The sequence below is a fragment of the Aphanomyces astaci genome, assembly GCF_000520075.1.
Source record: "Aphanomyces astaci strain APO3 unplaced genomic scaffold supercont1.95, whole genome shotgun sequence".
NCBI lineage: Eukaryota > Oomycota > Saprolegniomycetes > Saprolegniales > Verrucalvaceae > Aphanomyces > Aphanomyces astaci.
The window spans coordinates 20929-35176 of NW_009798358.1; the positions used below are offsets into that span (position 1 = coordinate 20929).

At 53.1% G+C, this 14248-nt stretch overlaps 8 protein-coding genes across 10 annotated transcripts; 5 read left to right on the forward strand and 3 right to left on the reverse strand.

Moving 5' to 3' along the window:
• The first annotated feature begins 51 nt into the window (after nt 1-51).
• H257_16931 (hypothetical protein) lies at nt 52-2554 on the forward strand. Its single transcript, XM_009845549.1, has one exon. It carries the CDS (start codon nt 72-74, stop codon nt 801-803), a length of 732 nt encoding a protein of 243 aa, XP_009843851.1. The 5' UTR covers nt 52-71; the 3' UTR covers nt 804-2554.
• Nucleotides 54-2513, reverse strand: H257_16932 (hypothetical protein). The gene has a single exon (XM_009845550.1). It carries the CDS (start codon nt 2474-2476, stop codon nt 962-964), a length of 1515 nt encoding a protein of 504 aa, XP_009843852.1. The 5' UTR covers nt 2477-2513; the 3' UTR covers nt 54-961.
• A 420-nt stretch (nt 2555-2974) lies between the features above and the next one.
• On the forward strand, nt 2975-4708 carry H257_16933. Of its 2 annotated transcripts, XM_009845551.1 has the most exons (4): nt 2975-3507; nt 3556-3927; nt 3996-4272; nt 4333-4708. In XM_009845551.1, exons 1-4 carry the CDS (start codon nt 2992-2994, stop codon nt 4602-4604), a joined length of 1437 nt encoding a protein of 478 aa, XP_009843853.1. In that variant the 5' UTR covers nt 2975-2991; the 3' UTR covers nt 4605-4708. The 2 variants fall into 2 exon arrangements, with proteins under 2 accessions (XP_009843853.1, XP_009843854.1); XM_009845552.1 differs by having other exon boundaries at nt 3996-4708.
• A 450-nt stretch (nt 4709-5158) lies between these two features.
• On the forward strand, nt 5159-6182 carry H257_16934 (hypothetical protein). The gene has a single exon (XM_009845553.1). It carries the CDS (start codon nt 5189-5191, stop codon nt 6014-6016), a length of 828 nt encoding a protein of 275 aa, XP_009843855.1. The 5' UTR covers nt 5159-5188; the 3' UTR covers nt 6017-6182.
• An 894-nt stretch (nt 6183-7076) lies between these two features.
• H257_16935 (hypothetical protein) lies at nt 7077-9660 on the reverse strand. The gene has a single exon (XM_009845554.1). The coding sequence runs from the start codon at nt 9628-9630 to the stop codon at nt 7150-7152; it is 2481 nt and encodes an 826-aa protein (XP_009843856.1). The 5' UTR covers nt 9631-9660; the 3' UTR covers nt 7077-7149.
• Nucleotides 9661-10230: 570 nt separating this feature from the next.
• H257_16936 lies at nt 10231-11014 on the forward strand. 2 transcript variants are annotated; one of them, XM_009845556.1, is made up of 3 exons: nt 10231-10343; nt 10389-10734; nt 10786-11014. In XM_009845556.1, exons 1-3 carry the CDS (start codon nt 10276-10278, stop codon nt 10915-10917), a joined length of 546 nt encoding a protein of 181 aa, XP_009843858.1. In that variant the 5' UTR covers nt 10231-10275; the 3' UTR covers nt 10918-11014. The 2 variants fall into 2 exon arrangements, with proteins under 2 accessions (XP_009843858.1, XP_009843857.1); XM_009845555.1 differs by having other exon boundaries at nt 10389-11014.
• On the reverse strand, nt 10253-12287 carry H257_16937 (hypothetical protein). The gene is made up of 3 exons (XM_009845557.1): nt 11733-12287; nt 11583-11686; nt 10253-11537 (listed from the first exon to the last, which is right to left on the reverse strand). Exons 1-3 carry the CDS (start codon nt 12185-12187, stop codon nt 11047-11049), a joined length of 1050 nt encoding a protein of 349 aa, XP_009843859.1. The 5' UTR covers nt 12188-12287; the 3' UTR covers nt 10253-11046.
• A 113-nt stretch (nt 12288-12400) lies between these two features.
• Nucleotides 12401-14199, forward strand: H257_16938 (hypothetical protein; the record flags this gene model as incomplete). Its single annotated transcript, XM_009845558.1, has 5 exons — nt 12401-12616; nt 12677-12800; nt 13083-13195; nt 13247-13666; nt 13711-14199. The coding sequence occupies 5 exons, from the start codon at nt 12401-12403 to the stop codon at nt 14197-14199; spliced, it is 1362 nt and encodes a 453-aa protein (XP_009843860.1).
• Nucleotides 14200-14248: the final 49 nt, after the last annotated feature.

Here is a 14248-nt window from a genome sequence, read left to right on the forward strand (position 1 = left end):
ATCCGAATAGCCCTGCGCGCGAACGAAAGCGCGTGGCTCACTTTCGTATTTGAGCACTTCCGACGACGAGTATGATGATGCAGCCCCTGCTCAAGACATCGCTCCAGAAGCACGGAGACCTGGCCAAGGCCGTCGAGAAGCTGCGCATGGAAGCCAAGATGACCTCCGAGTACTCAAGCAGCAGCAATAGCGGCGGCTTGCGGCGGTCTCTCAAGGAAGTCGGCCTGACCCCTCGATTCCGATCCAACGACTATGTCAAAGTGTATCGAGGCCACTCTCTGCGGAAGGCTCGCGTCGTGCATGTGACCGCGACTGAGTATTTTGTCCATTACCAAGGACTCCCCTCCGACATGGACGAGTATGTACCGCATTATCGGGTAATCGAAGACCGAGAGATGAAGGCGTCCACATCGACCGCCAACGCTGCTCGAGATGACGAACTTGAGCAACTCCGACAGGAGAATCGACGACTCAAGGAAGATCTACAGAAATCCCAGGAACGCATCAAGCGCGCCGAAGACGACATGGCAGAAGAGTGGAGGAAGGAGTGCTCGGTGCTGCAAGCCAAGTGCTTGCTCGTGAGCGACCACTGTCGAGAAGCCGTAACGCGCGTGTACAACGTCCTGGAAGAGAAGCAGCGCATGCTCGACAGTTGGAACTGCGTGATTTGCACCACGACCGCCGTGGACTCCGCCTTTGTCCCTTGCGGTCACATGTTCTGCACGGGTTGCAGCTCCCAATGCAAGACGTGTCCAATCTGCCGACAGGAATTTATCATGCGACTGCCGCTCTACAAACCATAGCACTCAAAGTATGTATTAATATCGTTCATAACGTTACTATTTTTTTATTAGTCCAACTAACATTTTTGTGCCTCTCTGATTGGTTGAATATATTCTCCATGTCCGGATCTGATTGGCTCTCCAACACAACTGCACGCTTATTGGCTAAAAACGATTGATTATTCCGTCTTCTTGGCACTCTTCAACTTGCGCACAGGGACGAGGTGGAAAAGCACGTAGAGCACGGCAAGGATGATGTGTCCCGAGAACTTGAGGTTCGAGAGCGCTTGGAGGGAGTTCTCCCAGCTGAGTGCTTGGAACGGGATCACGAGGTAGTGCAGGGCCAGCACGGACGCCAGCCCTCCGACGACATCGTACACGGCCTTGAACGGGCCGGCCGTCTTGCCATCCTCCTGGAGGAACCACGGACGCACGCGTTTGAAGGCGAGGCGGCCGACGTTCGTCGCCATCGGGACGCTCATGAAGAAGATGTAGTACCCGGGGTAGAACCCGTGCCAGAACGCCGACACGAAGTACGTCGCCGTGAGAGAGTTGTTGGTGCGCGAGTACACGTATCGCTCGAGCCAGTTCTGCGTGCCCTTGTTCCAAGCGCGGGACGCGTCGCGCAGGGACAGCGGCAGCTCAAAGCCGAGCACATCCATGTTGCTCACGAGGTTCCATCCCTTCGAGCCACCCTTAGCGTCGACGCCTTCGAAGCCGAAGCCGCAGAGCACCGTCGCGCCTTCCGCGATCTTCCACGCCGAGTAGTACTTGGACTTGACGAAGAAGAGAGTGATGTACAACGTCGCCACGTGCTGGTACCACGGGAGGTCGCCGGATTCCTTGGAGTAGAGCAACGTGATGGGGTACTTGCCTCCAAACACGACCATGAGCACCATGAAGAAGACACCCACGAGCAGCTTTGAGATGGCCGCCAAGGTGCATCCAGGACCGAGCTTCTTGACGCCGTTCACCACGTCCAAGTACTCGCGGATCTCGAACGCCGGACCGGCGAGGAATGTCGGGAAGCAGTACACGTACGCAAAGAACTCGAGAAGGGACGGCAGCTGCGGGATGCTGAGGGACTTGCGGGAAGCATACACGCTGGCAAGGGCCTTGTTGTCCGTGGGAGTGTTAAGTCGCTTGATGTCCACGACGCCGTCAAAGTAGTTGTAAGCAAACGCAGTTAACTTGATCACGAGCAGCATCTGTGGACCCGTGATGTCCAAGCTCCAGCCCATGTAATCCACATACAGACGGTACAAGTGCGACGCAGAAATGTACAGCATATTCCACACAAACACGAGACGAGGAGCGTACTTGGCGGGCGCGAGCACCACCAGGAGATACGTGGACAGCGCCATGATGAGCGTGTGTACCCACGACGCGCCAAACACAAACTGCGCGAGGGAAACACCCACGCCGAGCGAGAACAGGTGCTTCAACGTCGCGGAGGGGAGCAGCGAGAACACCAGCGCGAACGGGTACGCGCCGAAGAGACAGCTGACGTACCGCACTTGGTCCAAGGGCAGTCCCGCAGCGTCGGCGACGGTGGCCAAGTACGCGTTCGCCGCCTCGAACTTGAGGGGTGTGAGCAATTCCGCGTAGACACTAAGGTCTTGCAGAATGGGCTGGATCACCGCCATGCCCTGGTCAACGCCCTCCACGACGGAACTCACGATTCCTTCCATCATAATGCGGCGACAACGAAATATGCGAAGTGGGGTCAAGAAGTCCCCACCGAAGTTTTATTATGTGCGACAAAGCCGCGCCATTCCTTCGTGATTATCATTCGTACTTAAGCGAATATATTCCTCTATTTGACAACATTTTGCACATTGAAGTCCATAACGTAACGTTCAATGCACACATTGGTTTAAATCTCTACAGCTGTACGTATGTGTTGCAAGGTTATCCAATTGTATTGCAACTCTGTCGTATCCATCGCTCATTGTTCTGCTGGCATGATGCTTTATACTCGTTGTCGAAATCATATCGACATCGTATGCCCCTTGGTGTTTGGGGTTTCCAATTTTTGATCCTTCAAATATACTTGAATAAGGTAATCTAAGCGTACTTTAAAGGGTGAATCGACGCTGTCATTGTGTTGAAGCTATTGCATCATCAGATTTGGACCAATCGTATTGCAGTATCTCGACATCACAAGAATCTAACGACCAAAACTCGTGTTGCATTGCTCCAACTCACCATGATGGAGCAAGTGGTGGGAGCTGTGGATGCAGTGGCCGTGGCGCTGTGCCCTTTTGGCTTTGAGTACCTTCACAGCCAAGTGGCAGTTCTGTCTGAGAGTGTCGGGTTTGCCCCAGACCAACTGCGTTACTGCTTGTCGCTGTTTGCCGCGTATCCGCTGGCGTTGGTCTTTCGGCTGTTGCCCGTTGGCTTGAAGCACTGGTTCTCGTTTGTCGTGGGAGTACTCATGGCCCAATTCGTGCTGGGCTCGCAATGGATCCACTCGCTCATCACATCCACAGTCACATACGCCATCGTCGCCGCCGCGCCTTCCGCGTACTCGCCTCAGCTTGTGTTTGCCTTCAACATGTCGTACATGTCGGCCTCCCATTTGTACCGCATTTACGTCGACTACCTTGGCTGGAGCCTCGACTTTACTGGCCCTCAGATGCTCCTGGTGATCAAACTCACGTCGTTTGCATACAACTGCTACGACGGCACCGATGCCAAGCTGACCACCAACCCCACCAACTCTGTAAGCCAAAGCGCTTATCTACTATCTATAAACTCACTCGATCTGTAGCAACTAGCTAAGGTGTACGCCAGTCGCCGCAGCTTGGCCATCTCCGCGTTGCCGTCGCTCGTTGAATTCTACGGCTACGCGTACTGCTTTACCACGTTTTTGGCCGGCCCAGCGTTCGAGTACCGGGAATACATTGACGCCGTCACGTGTCGCCACTTCAAACCCTCGGCGATGACCACAACTTCTTGTTTTGTCAGTGCCTTGTCCAAACTCGTGCTCGGCCTCGGTTGTATGGCGGCCATGGCGACTTTTGGCAGCTCGTTCAACCTGCACACGACATTGCACGCGACCTTTCCCACCGTGTTCCACCAATGGGGAGCCATTTACATTGCTCTGCTGGTCACTCGATGCAAGTACTACTTTGCATGGAAGGTAACCAACCACTTATACATGCATTCGTACGAGTTTCAGCTTAGATGTGGTGATATATCTACTACTAGGTGGCTGAAGGCAGTACCGTGCTGAGTGGGTTTGGCTTTGAAGGGTTCACCAAGGACGGCCATGTCAAGGGCTGGAATGCCGTGTCGAATGTGGACATTTTGGGCTTTGAGTTTGGCCAGAGCATTCGTGACTTGTCTCGGGCGTGGAACAAAGGCACTCAGGCGTGGCTCCAGCGCTACGTGTACGAGCGAATGGGCAACTCCCTGCTCGCCACGTACTTTGTCTCTGCGATCTGGCACGGGTTTTACCCTGGCTACTACCTCTTCTTCCTCTCGGGTACACTAACTACATACTCGTTCAGGCACTATATATATATACTAACTAACCTGGGGACAGTGCCGTTGCCCACGGCAGTGAACCGGCTCGCCCGCAGCGTCCTAAGGCCGTACGTGCTCGAAAGCAAGACGAACAAGACGCTGTACGACATCGTGGGCACTTTGGCGACCGCGCTGACCATCAACTACTTGGCGGTGGCGTTTGTATCTCTGTCGTGGGAAGAGTCTGTGTTTGGCTGGAAATCGCTGGCTTTTGTGGGCCACGTTGGGCTCGTGGCTGCCTACATCGCGCTGAGTGTCCTGCCGCGCAAAAAGGTGGCCAAAGCTGCATAGAATCTCCATGTAAACATAGCCACAAATCATAGACAAACTCCGTCGATATCCATCCATATTGAAGTTCATGGACACGTCATATGATTTGCTCCAGCCAATCAAACGTCCACAATGTGTCCCTTCGTGCCCCTCGTTATCCGGATCATCGACGTCATCACCGTCGTATTCGAATGATTCGCGCTTGTCTCATGTATTGAAGAACGTCAGTACAATCTGATTGGCTATAATGACGAATCTATCTACCAATCAAACGACAATTGAACTGTACCATCGCATCCACCGACAAGTCCCTTGTCATTTAGGTCTAATCAATATGAGGACAAGCCAATAAAGATGGAAAGGTCGACTACGTTCATGATTGCACGTGCTTGGGCCACATACGAACCCCCTTGTTCGACGACATGACATCACCGATGTGCACACATTGCATGACATCATCGGTGAAGCCTGCGTTCTGATTGGTCCATTGTCCATATGACCCCTATTCCCCATTTCACCTCTCCACCAATCAAATACGTTGACGACATCAATGCTGATTGAGGCGCCATTCAGGAATTTGCCAGCTCAAGCTCACGTCGATCATCATGCCGACGTTGTTGGAACAGTACCCCGCGCTCTCTGTGATCTACCCATTCGAGTGGGAGAACAAGTACGAGTTCACGTGGGAAAATGAGTTCTGCAAGGACACCATGACCCACATCATTGCACTCTGTGCCGTGTACTGCGTGCTGTGTCTCGGCGGCCGCGAAGTCATGAAAAAGTTCTCTCCGTTCGGGCTCACGTCCGCCCTCGCCTTGTGGAACTTGGGCTTGGCGGTGTTCAGTACCATCGGCAGCATCCGCACCGTTCCTTTCCTCCTCAACTCCCTCTTCACCCGGGGTGTGTACCACAACGTGTGCTCGGAAGCGTTCCCTCACTACGGCCGCGGTCCCGTCGGTCTGTGGGTCACGCTGTTCATTTTCTCCAAGATCCCCGAGTTGGTCGACACCATGTTCATCGTGCTCCGAAAGAAGCCGCTCATCTTTCTCCACTGGTACCACCACATCACCGTGTTGATGTTCTGCTGGCACGCGTACGCCAACCTGTCGCCAATGGGTCTGTTCTTTGTCGCGATGAACTACACCGTGCACGCTGTCATGTACTTCTACTACTTTCTCGCCGCCATCGGCATCCGCGCGCCGTGGGCCAAGTTTGTCACGGTGATCCAGCTCACGCAGATGGTGGTGGGCGTGGCCGTGTCCGTGGCGGGCGTGTACTACATCCGCAGCGGCGCCCCTTGCTTGCTGGACCGGGAGAACCTCAAGTGGGCCATCATCATGTACTCGTCGTACTTTGCGCTCTTCCTCAAGTTTTTCATCGAACGATACTTCCTCAAGAAGACCACCACTCCCGTGGCCAAAAAGACCGTCTAAAATATCCATTTTTACTTTTAACTTCAACTTGCACTTCAAACCCCACCCCCCAACGGGGTATATGATTGGTCCACAAACTAACGTTTCGGGGTTTCGGGGTTTCTTGTTTGCCAATTGATCGTGCACTTGAAAGAGACTTTGTTGTATATACTAGTAACGGGGTTTCGGGGTTACTATTACTAGTAGAATACTAACAGTACAGTAGTAGAATGCAGGATTTCAATTCTGAAAAGTGCTGCATGAAACCAAAAGGGTGGGCATTCTTCTGATTACTACGTAGTAACGTTAGTACGTAGTATTTAATTGGCTTGAACAGACTTCAGCTTACTGTTAGCGTTCATTTACATGTGTACTTCGATTTCCACTCAAGGTAAAAGACGACGGACGGTTTAAGCTTAACATATGTATATTGTTTTTGCTTCTTTGGTGGTGATTTCTAACGTAAGTGATTGGATTGGCTATTCGAAAAATAAAGCAATTCCATTGGCCAATTTAAATCTTAAATCACCATAAACCAACTGGCCATCTATATGTTGGGCAAATACTACTCTGTCCCAAATTACCTCCACGTTTCACCTCAAGTTTAGCCGCAAAAGCATTTTTATTACGAATATTTATTTAAATTTCTCCTAAATCAGACTGGTGATCTTTGTATAGCGTGAACTGCCTCTTGTTAACAAGCAAGTGGTCGAGCCAATTTTCCCAACCTTCTTACATGAGCATTGTCGAAATAGAGGATGAGGACAGTGGCAGGGATGTCTGCCTGACTCGAGTAGAACCCAAGCGACGAGTACTCATATAAGATAATTAGATTATAGCGTTTACATTACCTCTGTATATGAATATTGTTACCCATTTGACCATACATTAATCAAGTCCGGCGAGTGATTTTAATTCTGCCCTGAGGAGCAATATTATTTTGATGATATCCAACAAATCTGTAATATAAATATGAGCAAGCAAAACACCGAATTCCCAGCTTCTCATTGGTACAAATTTTGTAGAAATTGGGTAAATGAGTCAAATTTTGAGGTGCGTCGAAGTTGAAACGTGGAGGTAATTTGGGCAAATACTAGTGTATACTACTATTAATATACTCGTATGTAACTTATTTAAGGTTACAAAACCCCTTCCTACAGCTCGTCCTTCACGTCCACTTTCTCTGCACCCTTGGGTAGTTCTTTGTCTTGAGCCTTGGGTTGTTGGTCAGCACCTTTCTCGTCGACACGTTCGTCAGTCGCTAGCTCCACCACGTCTTCATCTTCCACAGCGTCGTCTTCTTCCGCGGGCAGGTTGATCTCTGGGTCCAGGTCGAGCGAGTCGAGACCCATGGTCGTCTTCATGAGACGGTACACCCGCGATGCAAAGTGGTCGACGTCGTCCATGGCAAACCCAGAGTTGGTCAGTGCGGCGTCGTACAGCAGCCACGACAGATCGTGCGTCTCGGTGGCGTCCGGCGCGGTCGCAAACAGGTCTCGGAGCTTGCCCACAATCGGGTGGCGCGGGTTCAGCTCCATGATCTTCTGGGCCGCGGGGTTCTGCGCCGCCGGGTTGGCGAACGTCTGCGCCTTGATGATTCGCTCCATGTTGGCCGAGTGGCCCCACTGAGACGTGACCATGACGGCGGGCGAGTCGACGGCCGTGGCCTTGGAGATGGTCACTTTGCTCACCTTGTTCCCGTAGACCTTCTTCAGACCCGAGAGGACGCCGTCGTACTGGTCCGCGTACAGCTTGCGCTTGCGTTCGATCAGTTTCTCGTCTTCGTCTCCAAACTTGAGCCCTTCCTTGGTGATACTCTGCATCTTCTTGCCGTCAAAGTCGGGGATATGCTGCATCACGTACTCGTCGAGGGGGTCCACCAGGTACAGCACTTCCACTCCCTTGGCTTTGCATGTCTCGAGGAACGGACTCTTCTCGACGGCGTCGACGCTCTCGCCCGCGATGTAGTAGATCGTGTCCTGCCACGGGTGCATCCGCGCCACGTAATGGTTCAAACTGATATACTTGTCGCTCGACTTGGTGGATTTGAACCGAAGCAGCTTGAGCAATTTGCCCTTGTTCGCTGGGTCGTCCATGATGCCGATCTTGACGTTCTTGCCGTAGTTCTCCCAGAACGTCAAGTACGACGAGCTGTCCGCCTTGGCCTTGTCCTTGGCCTGCTCGTCCACCTCCACGACATCGTCGTCGTCGTCGTCGTCGCCGTGGCCGTCGTCGCTCTCGCTTAGCTTGCGCAGCATCTCGAGCACCTTGCGCACGAGCTTCTTGCGCATGACCCGCAGAATCTTGTTCTCTTGGAGCGTTTCGCGGCTCACGTTGATGGGCAGGTCGTCCGAGTCGACGACGCCCACGATGAAGTTCAAGTACTTGGGCAAAAACTCTTCAAACTGGTCCGAGATGAGCACCTTGCGCACGTACAGCTTGACGTCGGCGCGCTTGTGGTCAAACTTGTGATACATGTCGTGGGGCGCCTTGGATGGGATGTACAGGATGCTCTTGAACTCGATCTCGCCCTCGGCCACAAAGTGGATCCACGTGAGCGGGTCCGTGCTGTCCTTGTGGATCGCCTGGAAGAAGTGGTTGTACTCGGCATCTTCCACCTCTTCCCGCGGCCGCGTCCAGATGGCCTTGATCTCGTTCACGCGCTGCCACTCCCACACGGTCTTCTTCTCCGTCTTTTTTTCCACGGGGGCCGCACTGTCTTCCTCGACAGCCTCCAGCTCTTCGTCGTCGTCGTCGTCTCCCGACGTCGCAACTTCACCTTCTTCTTCTTCGCCTTCTTCTTCGTCCTCATCGCCCGCATCGTCGTCGACTTCGACGGTTTCTTCGCGCGACGTGTGCAGGTAAATGGGAAAGTTGATAAACTCGCTGTAATGGGACACCAGTTGCTTGAGCTTGGCCTGGTCCTGGAATTCGAGCGCGTCCTTCTTGAGGAACAGCGTGATTTCGGTCCCGCGCTTCAACGTGTTTCCGCGGGGATCCTTGGACACGGTGAAGCTCGCGTTCGCGCTCGATTCCCAGATGTACTGGTCGTCGTCGTTGTTCTTGGACACCACGCGCACCTTGTCGGCCACGAGGTACACAGAGTAGAACCCGACCCCGAACTGGCCGATCATGTTGGCGTCGGCGCCGTTCTGCATCGCAGACACAAAGTTGGCCGTGCCTGACTTGGCCACGGTCCCCAAGTTCTTGACCAAGTCGTCTTTAGTCATGCCCACACCCGTGTCCTTGATCGTCAGTGTGTGCGCGGTCTTGTCGAACGAAATGCGAATCTCAAGCTCCTTGAGAACGTCCAGCAAGCTGCTGTCGGACAGCGCGAGGAACCGAAGCTTGTCCAAAGCATCCGACGCATTTGAAATGAGTTCGCGGAGGAAGATTTCCTTGCTCTTGTACAGCGAGTTGATGATGATGTCCATCAGGCGACTCACTTCCGCTTGGAACTGGAACTTGTCGCCGTTCAAAAGCGCGCCATCCAGCTGGTCGACCACTTTGCCGCTACCCGCAATATCCGCAGCGGCAATGTCCACACTCGCACCGGCATGGTTGTTCACGCCGATCGCGGCCAACACCGATGCCACAAGGAACGCCTTCTTCCACGCCGAACCAAAGATCTTCATCGGATGATGATTTGCTTGCAAAATTGAAAATGGCATGAAAACTGACTCTCGGATAAAAATATCGAAACTTCGTCAGGAATAAAACGTAGATCGCACTATCCGGATACTTTCAAAAAACACGTTAGTGTTATACTGCCTTCCAAAATGTTAAGTACATCCTACATCCGGACAACGTTACCCGGAGGTCTGCGTGGAATATGTACTGACTGTACAGTATAACATTCAGGAGTACTCATATTTTGACATTGATTTCTCATTCACATCGTACCTCGTCCTTCATCTCGTTAAACCCCCGTGCTTCAAGCTATGTATTTCTAGACGAGAGTAAGGAGTTGAACGTTGATGACCTTTCTATTTAAACGTATAGGTTAAATGGTATCTTTATCCGGAAGCGAAATTTCTGGAATCCGCTGAGATCGGTCGAAATGGAAGGGCGGCGGCTTGCCGCGTGTCTGCTCCGACAACGTGCATGGAAATGGAACTACAGTTGAGGGAACCTGTGCATGCGTAGCAGATAGGGAGCAAGAGAGACAGACCATGCTCCTTTTCAGCGCTGACGTGGTGAATACCATGTAGTGATGACCTAAACAATGTCGCCACCTGATTAGCTCATTTTGGCACTTTTGAATTAGCTCAATTAGTAGCATGCGGGTATTGCCTTGGATAGCTGCGGCGTTCTTCCTGACTGGCGTCGCAGATGCGTGGGTGAAGCGGTAACCTTCGTGACATACCATGCAATGCATCTCATTACGTTGTAGTCGGTGGGACCACTCGCGGTCGTTCAAGAAGCTAGGGCTCACCGACCTCACGTGTCCAACATCCCATGTCGCCAACACAGACGATACGGCCGTGACCACTCCGCCCTCTCTGCCTGCGTCGTGCTGTCTGTGTCAAACCTTCATGCAACGTATCGAGACGAACTTGAACGCGACCGAGAACGATCACGAGATGGACGTGGTGTTCCGCATCAGCGAAGAGAAGAAGACAATTCCGTACTCCCGCAGCGAAGGCCGCATTCTTGAAGTCCTCGAGTCTGTCTGCAAGGACGTGTCGCTGCCCGACCCACACACATCGCCCAAGGTCAAAGTGGCCGTCAAGAACGCGGTAACGTTACCTCCATTCGGATTCCTTATCCACATGTGACGCCCGTTGTAGTGCCAAGGCTTCGTGGACGAGTTCGCGGACGACCTCATCGGTCTCTACTACAACAACCTCGCCCCCCAGCAAACTGCCATGTGCGTCGACCGCCTGCAGCTGTGCGCTTCCCAACTCAACGACGAGCTTTAACATGGCTAAGATCAAGTCAAATAATTAGCTTTTCAGTCAAATATTCAGCTTTTCTCCAATTTATCAGTTTTTCATGTATTTTGACCAATCTATTTTGACCTGCAATATCCAACTTCGACAGTTTCATTATTACGGCGGGGTGACCGCGACGAGCTTGATGACGCCTTGTCTGTCCTTGTTCTTGTCGTTGGAAGGCGCGTCGCCGAGGTACGCGAGCACATGCTTGGACGGATGCCACGCCATCTGCTGGGGAGGTTCCTGCAGCGCGATGGAGAAGGCCGGCCGGCCGGTGGCGACCTCCACGATGGGAATCACGAGATCGTCGCTGCCGGACGCGAGGAAGGCGGCGTCGTGGGAGAACTTGACGAAGCGGATGCGCGACTGGGATGTCACGAGTGTCTGCATGCAGTACACTTCGTCCAGGTCCCACAGACTCACGAGGGAGTCGACGCCTCCCAGCGCCAGCATCCGTCCGTTCCTGGCCAGGTCGATGGCGAAGCAACTGCCAGAGTGGGCGGCATGGACCTTGTGCACGTTCTCCAGGGTTGGAGGAAGCTTGCGGTCGGCCGCATCCGGCACGATTTGAAGCACTTCCAGCGTGCCATACCCCGCCGAGTGTCCTAACAATCAGGATATGACGAGGATGGAAGGAAACCTGTACAGACCTGCGGCTGCGAAGAGAAAGCCCGATTCACTGAACAACATATCTTGGAATTCGTACGGAGTCGGCATGCGTGTGACCACCTTGTGCTTCCGGGTGTCGATGAGGCTATGTATGATGCAATGATGACATGAGGAATGGAGGATGTACATACCTGATGGAACCAGTGTCCCGAGTAGATCCCGTACAGAGCGCTGCAATGTACTTTCCGTCGTGGGAGTAAGCAACGTTCATGACCGCAGACGACAAGGCGATCGACGACGTGGACTTGGCGCTCTTGGCATCCCACAATCGAACGTTCTTGTCGTTCCCCGCTGTCGCGAGGTGGTGTTTACTGGTTGGGTTCCACATAAGTTGGTTGATGGAGTCGCTGTGTCCTTGCATCTCGGTGTAGCCATGCCCCGCAGGGTCCCACAAACGGACGGTCCGATCTGTGCTGCCCGACGCGAGGGTCGACCCGTCCAAGTTCCATCCCAGGGCATAGCTCTTCTTTGGATGCCCCGACAGCTCCGGAAGCGCGTTCAACACCCCGCATGTCGACGGAAGCAGACTTTGCAGCGGCGCACTGACCTTGGACGGCGGCGATGCGATCGGGACCTCGGAATCCATGTTAATGCGTCAAAATGAACGGCGTGTTGAATTCAAAAGCCAATCAAATCCTACCAAAATCAAAATACACCGTAAAGTGCGTGTGGCGATTATATATTTTGAAGAAAATAATATTAATAACAATATAAATAACTGTTATCGCATATTGAAATATAGTTATAACAAATCAAGCATTTGAACAGTTCGAAATATTCCAAGTCGGCGGCGGACTTGATGGAGCGCGAGAAGTATGGGAACGTGATGGGAGGGAAGCTGTCTTTGAAGGGCATGCCGCTCTCGAAGAAGTCCAAGAAGAAACGAAAGCGGGAGCATGCAGAAGAGACCGAGGAGAAGGGCGACGTGGCGAAGAAGCAGGAGACCGAGGTACTCGTGCCCATCGCTGCCATGACCCCTGCGCAAAAGAAGCATCAAAAGTTCAAAGCCAAGCGGGTACGTCCTTGCAACCAACGTATCGCATGAAGGATGATGATTCTTTCATTCGTGGAGTAGGAAGAAGAGGACATCAAGAAGCAAGCGTCCAAGACATACCGCGAGCGCGTAGACGAGTACAGCCAGTACCTTGGGAATCTGTCGGAACATCACGACGTGCCTCGCGTGTCGGCGGCCGGGAATGGTTAAGATACCATCAATATATGCACAATGTATCATTCAACGAGTCTTGTGCATGGGGATGTCGTTGCGCAACAAGCTGGTTTCTACCTACTGCTGCATGCACGGGAGTATTTCTCTCTTCAAGGGAGCTATGTACATGCGTGATTCAAAGCAGCGTCGGCATATTCCTCCATGGAACTCTGCAGTAGATGTCATTTCCGGGGTTTCGGGGTTTAACGTTGTTCCAATAAGAGAATATATGAGCTCTGATTGGTCTAAATATTTCTTTTTAAGCCAATCAAAGACATTGGGCTCGATTTGGCGAGGAAACGGCATCGAGCAAGCAGTTGCGACGAACCCGCCGAAGCCGTCGTGCGGCATGCGCTGCAGAGTGCCGTGAACGCCATTGCCGCAGAGGTATTCAACCTCCACGGATGCCTCCTTGTTCTGACGAGGATGGACGTGTAGAACTCTGTGGACTTGACCACGTTGACGTTTCGCGTCCGGCGGCTCCACGAACATGTTCCATCGACGGCATTACTTGGCACAACCGCGTACTCGAGCGACATCCCTCTCCGACTGTACCACTCCAAACGCCTAGATCATCTGTCGGACCTTCATGCGACGGCCACGCTGCTGCTTGGTCACCTCGTCCACCAAAGTGATGCCATCGTCCAAGTCGATAGCGCAGAGAACTCGTCCCGCCTTGTGCTGTATACGCGTCCAGCTCCTCCTCCCGCAGAGGTGCTGGATGTGACACTTCCTCTGGAGGTTCTCCACCAAGACGACGCGATCATCGTCGTCGTCAAGCCCCACGACCTCCCCAGCGTCGACGGCCGCGACCGCCCCACATCGCTCCATCGCATCCTTCGGTCCAAGTACCCCAACGTACGTCCATCTGTTGAAGATGATACTAAGTTGGACATGTGTAGGTTCGCATGGTGCATCGTCTGGACATGGAGACGTCGGGGGTGATGGTGGTGGCGCGCACATTGTCGGCGGCGCAGAGTCTGAATGCGCAATTCCGAGCCAAAACCATCGGCAAAACGTACACGGCGGTGGTGGAAGGCCTCTTGTCCTGCGATAGTTGCGTCATAAGTGCATCTTTGGCCGCCGACCCGACGCACAGAGTCAAGCAAGTTGTGGACGAACGACGTGGGAAACCCAGTGAGACCCTGTGCACGTTGCTGCTGCGACACTTGGACAAGGGACACTCGAGGGTACACCTGACCCCCGTCACAGGCCGAACGCACCAGCTGCGGGTGCACATGCAGAGTGTTGGTCACGCCATCGTCGGCGATTCGCTGTATGCCAGTCAAGAGTGTACGTCGTCGCGGCTGTGTCTGCACGCCACGACCCTGAAGCTCGTCCGCCCCACGACCAACATTCCCATGACCTTTTCTTCCAATCCTCCGTTTTAACGTGTCCACGCTCTCGTTATAAGAACCTCTGCAGCTTATTACTACCGGT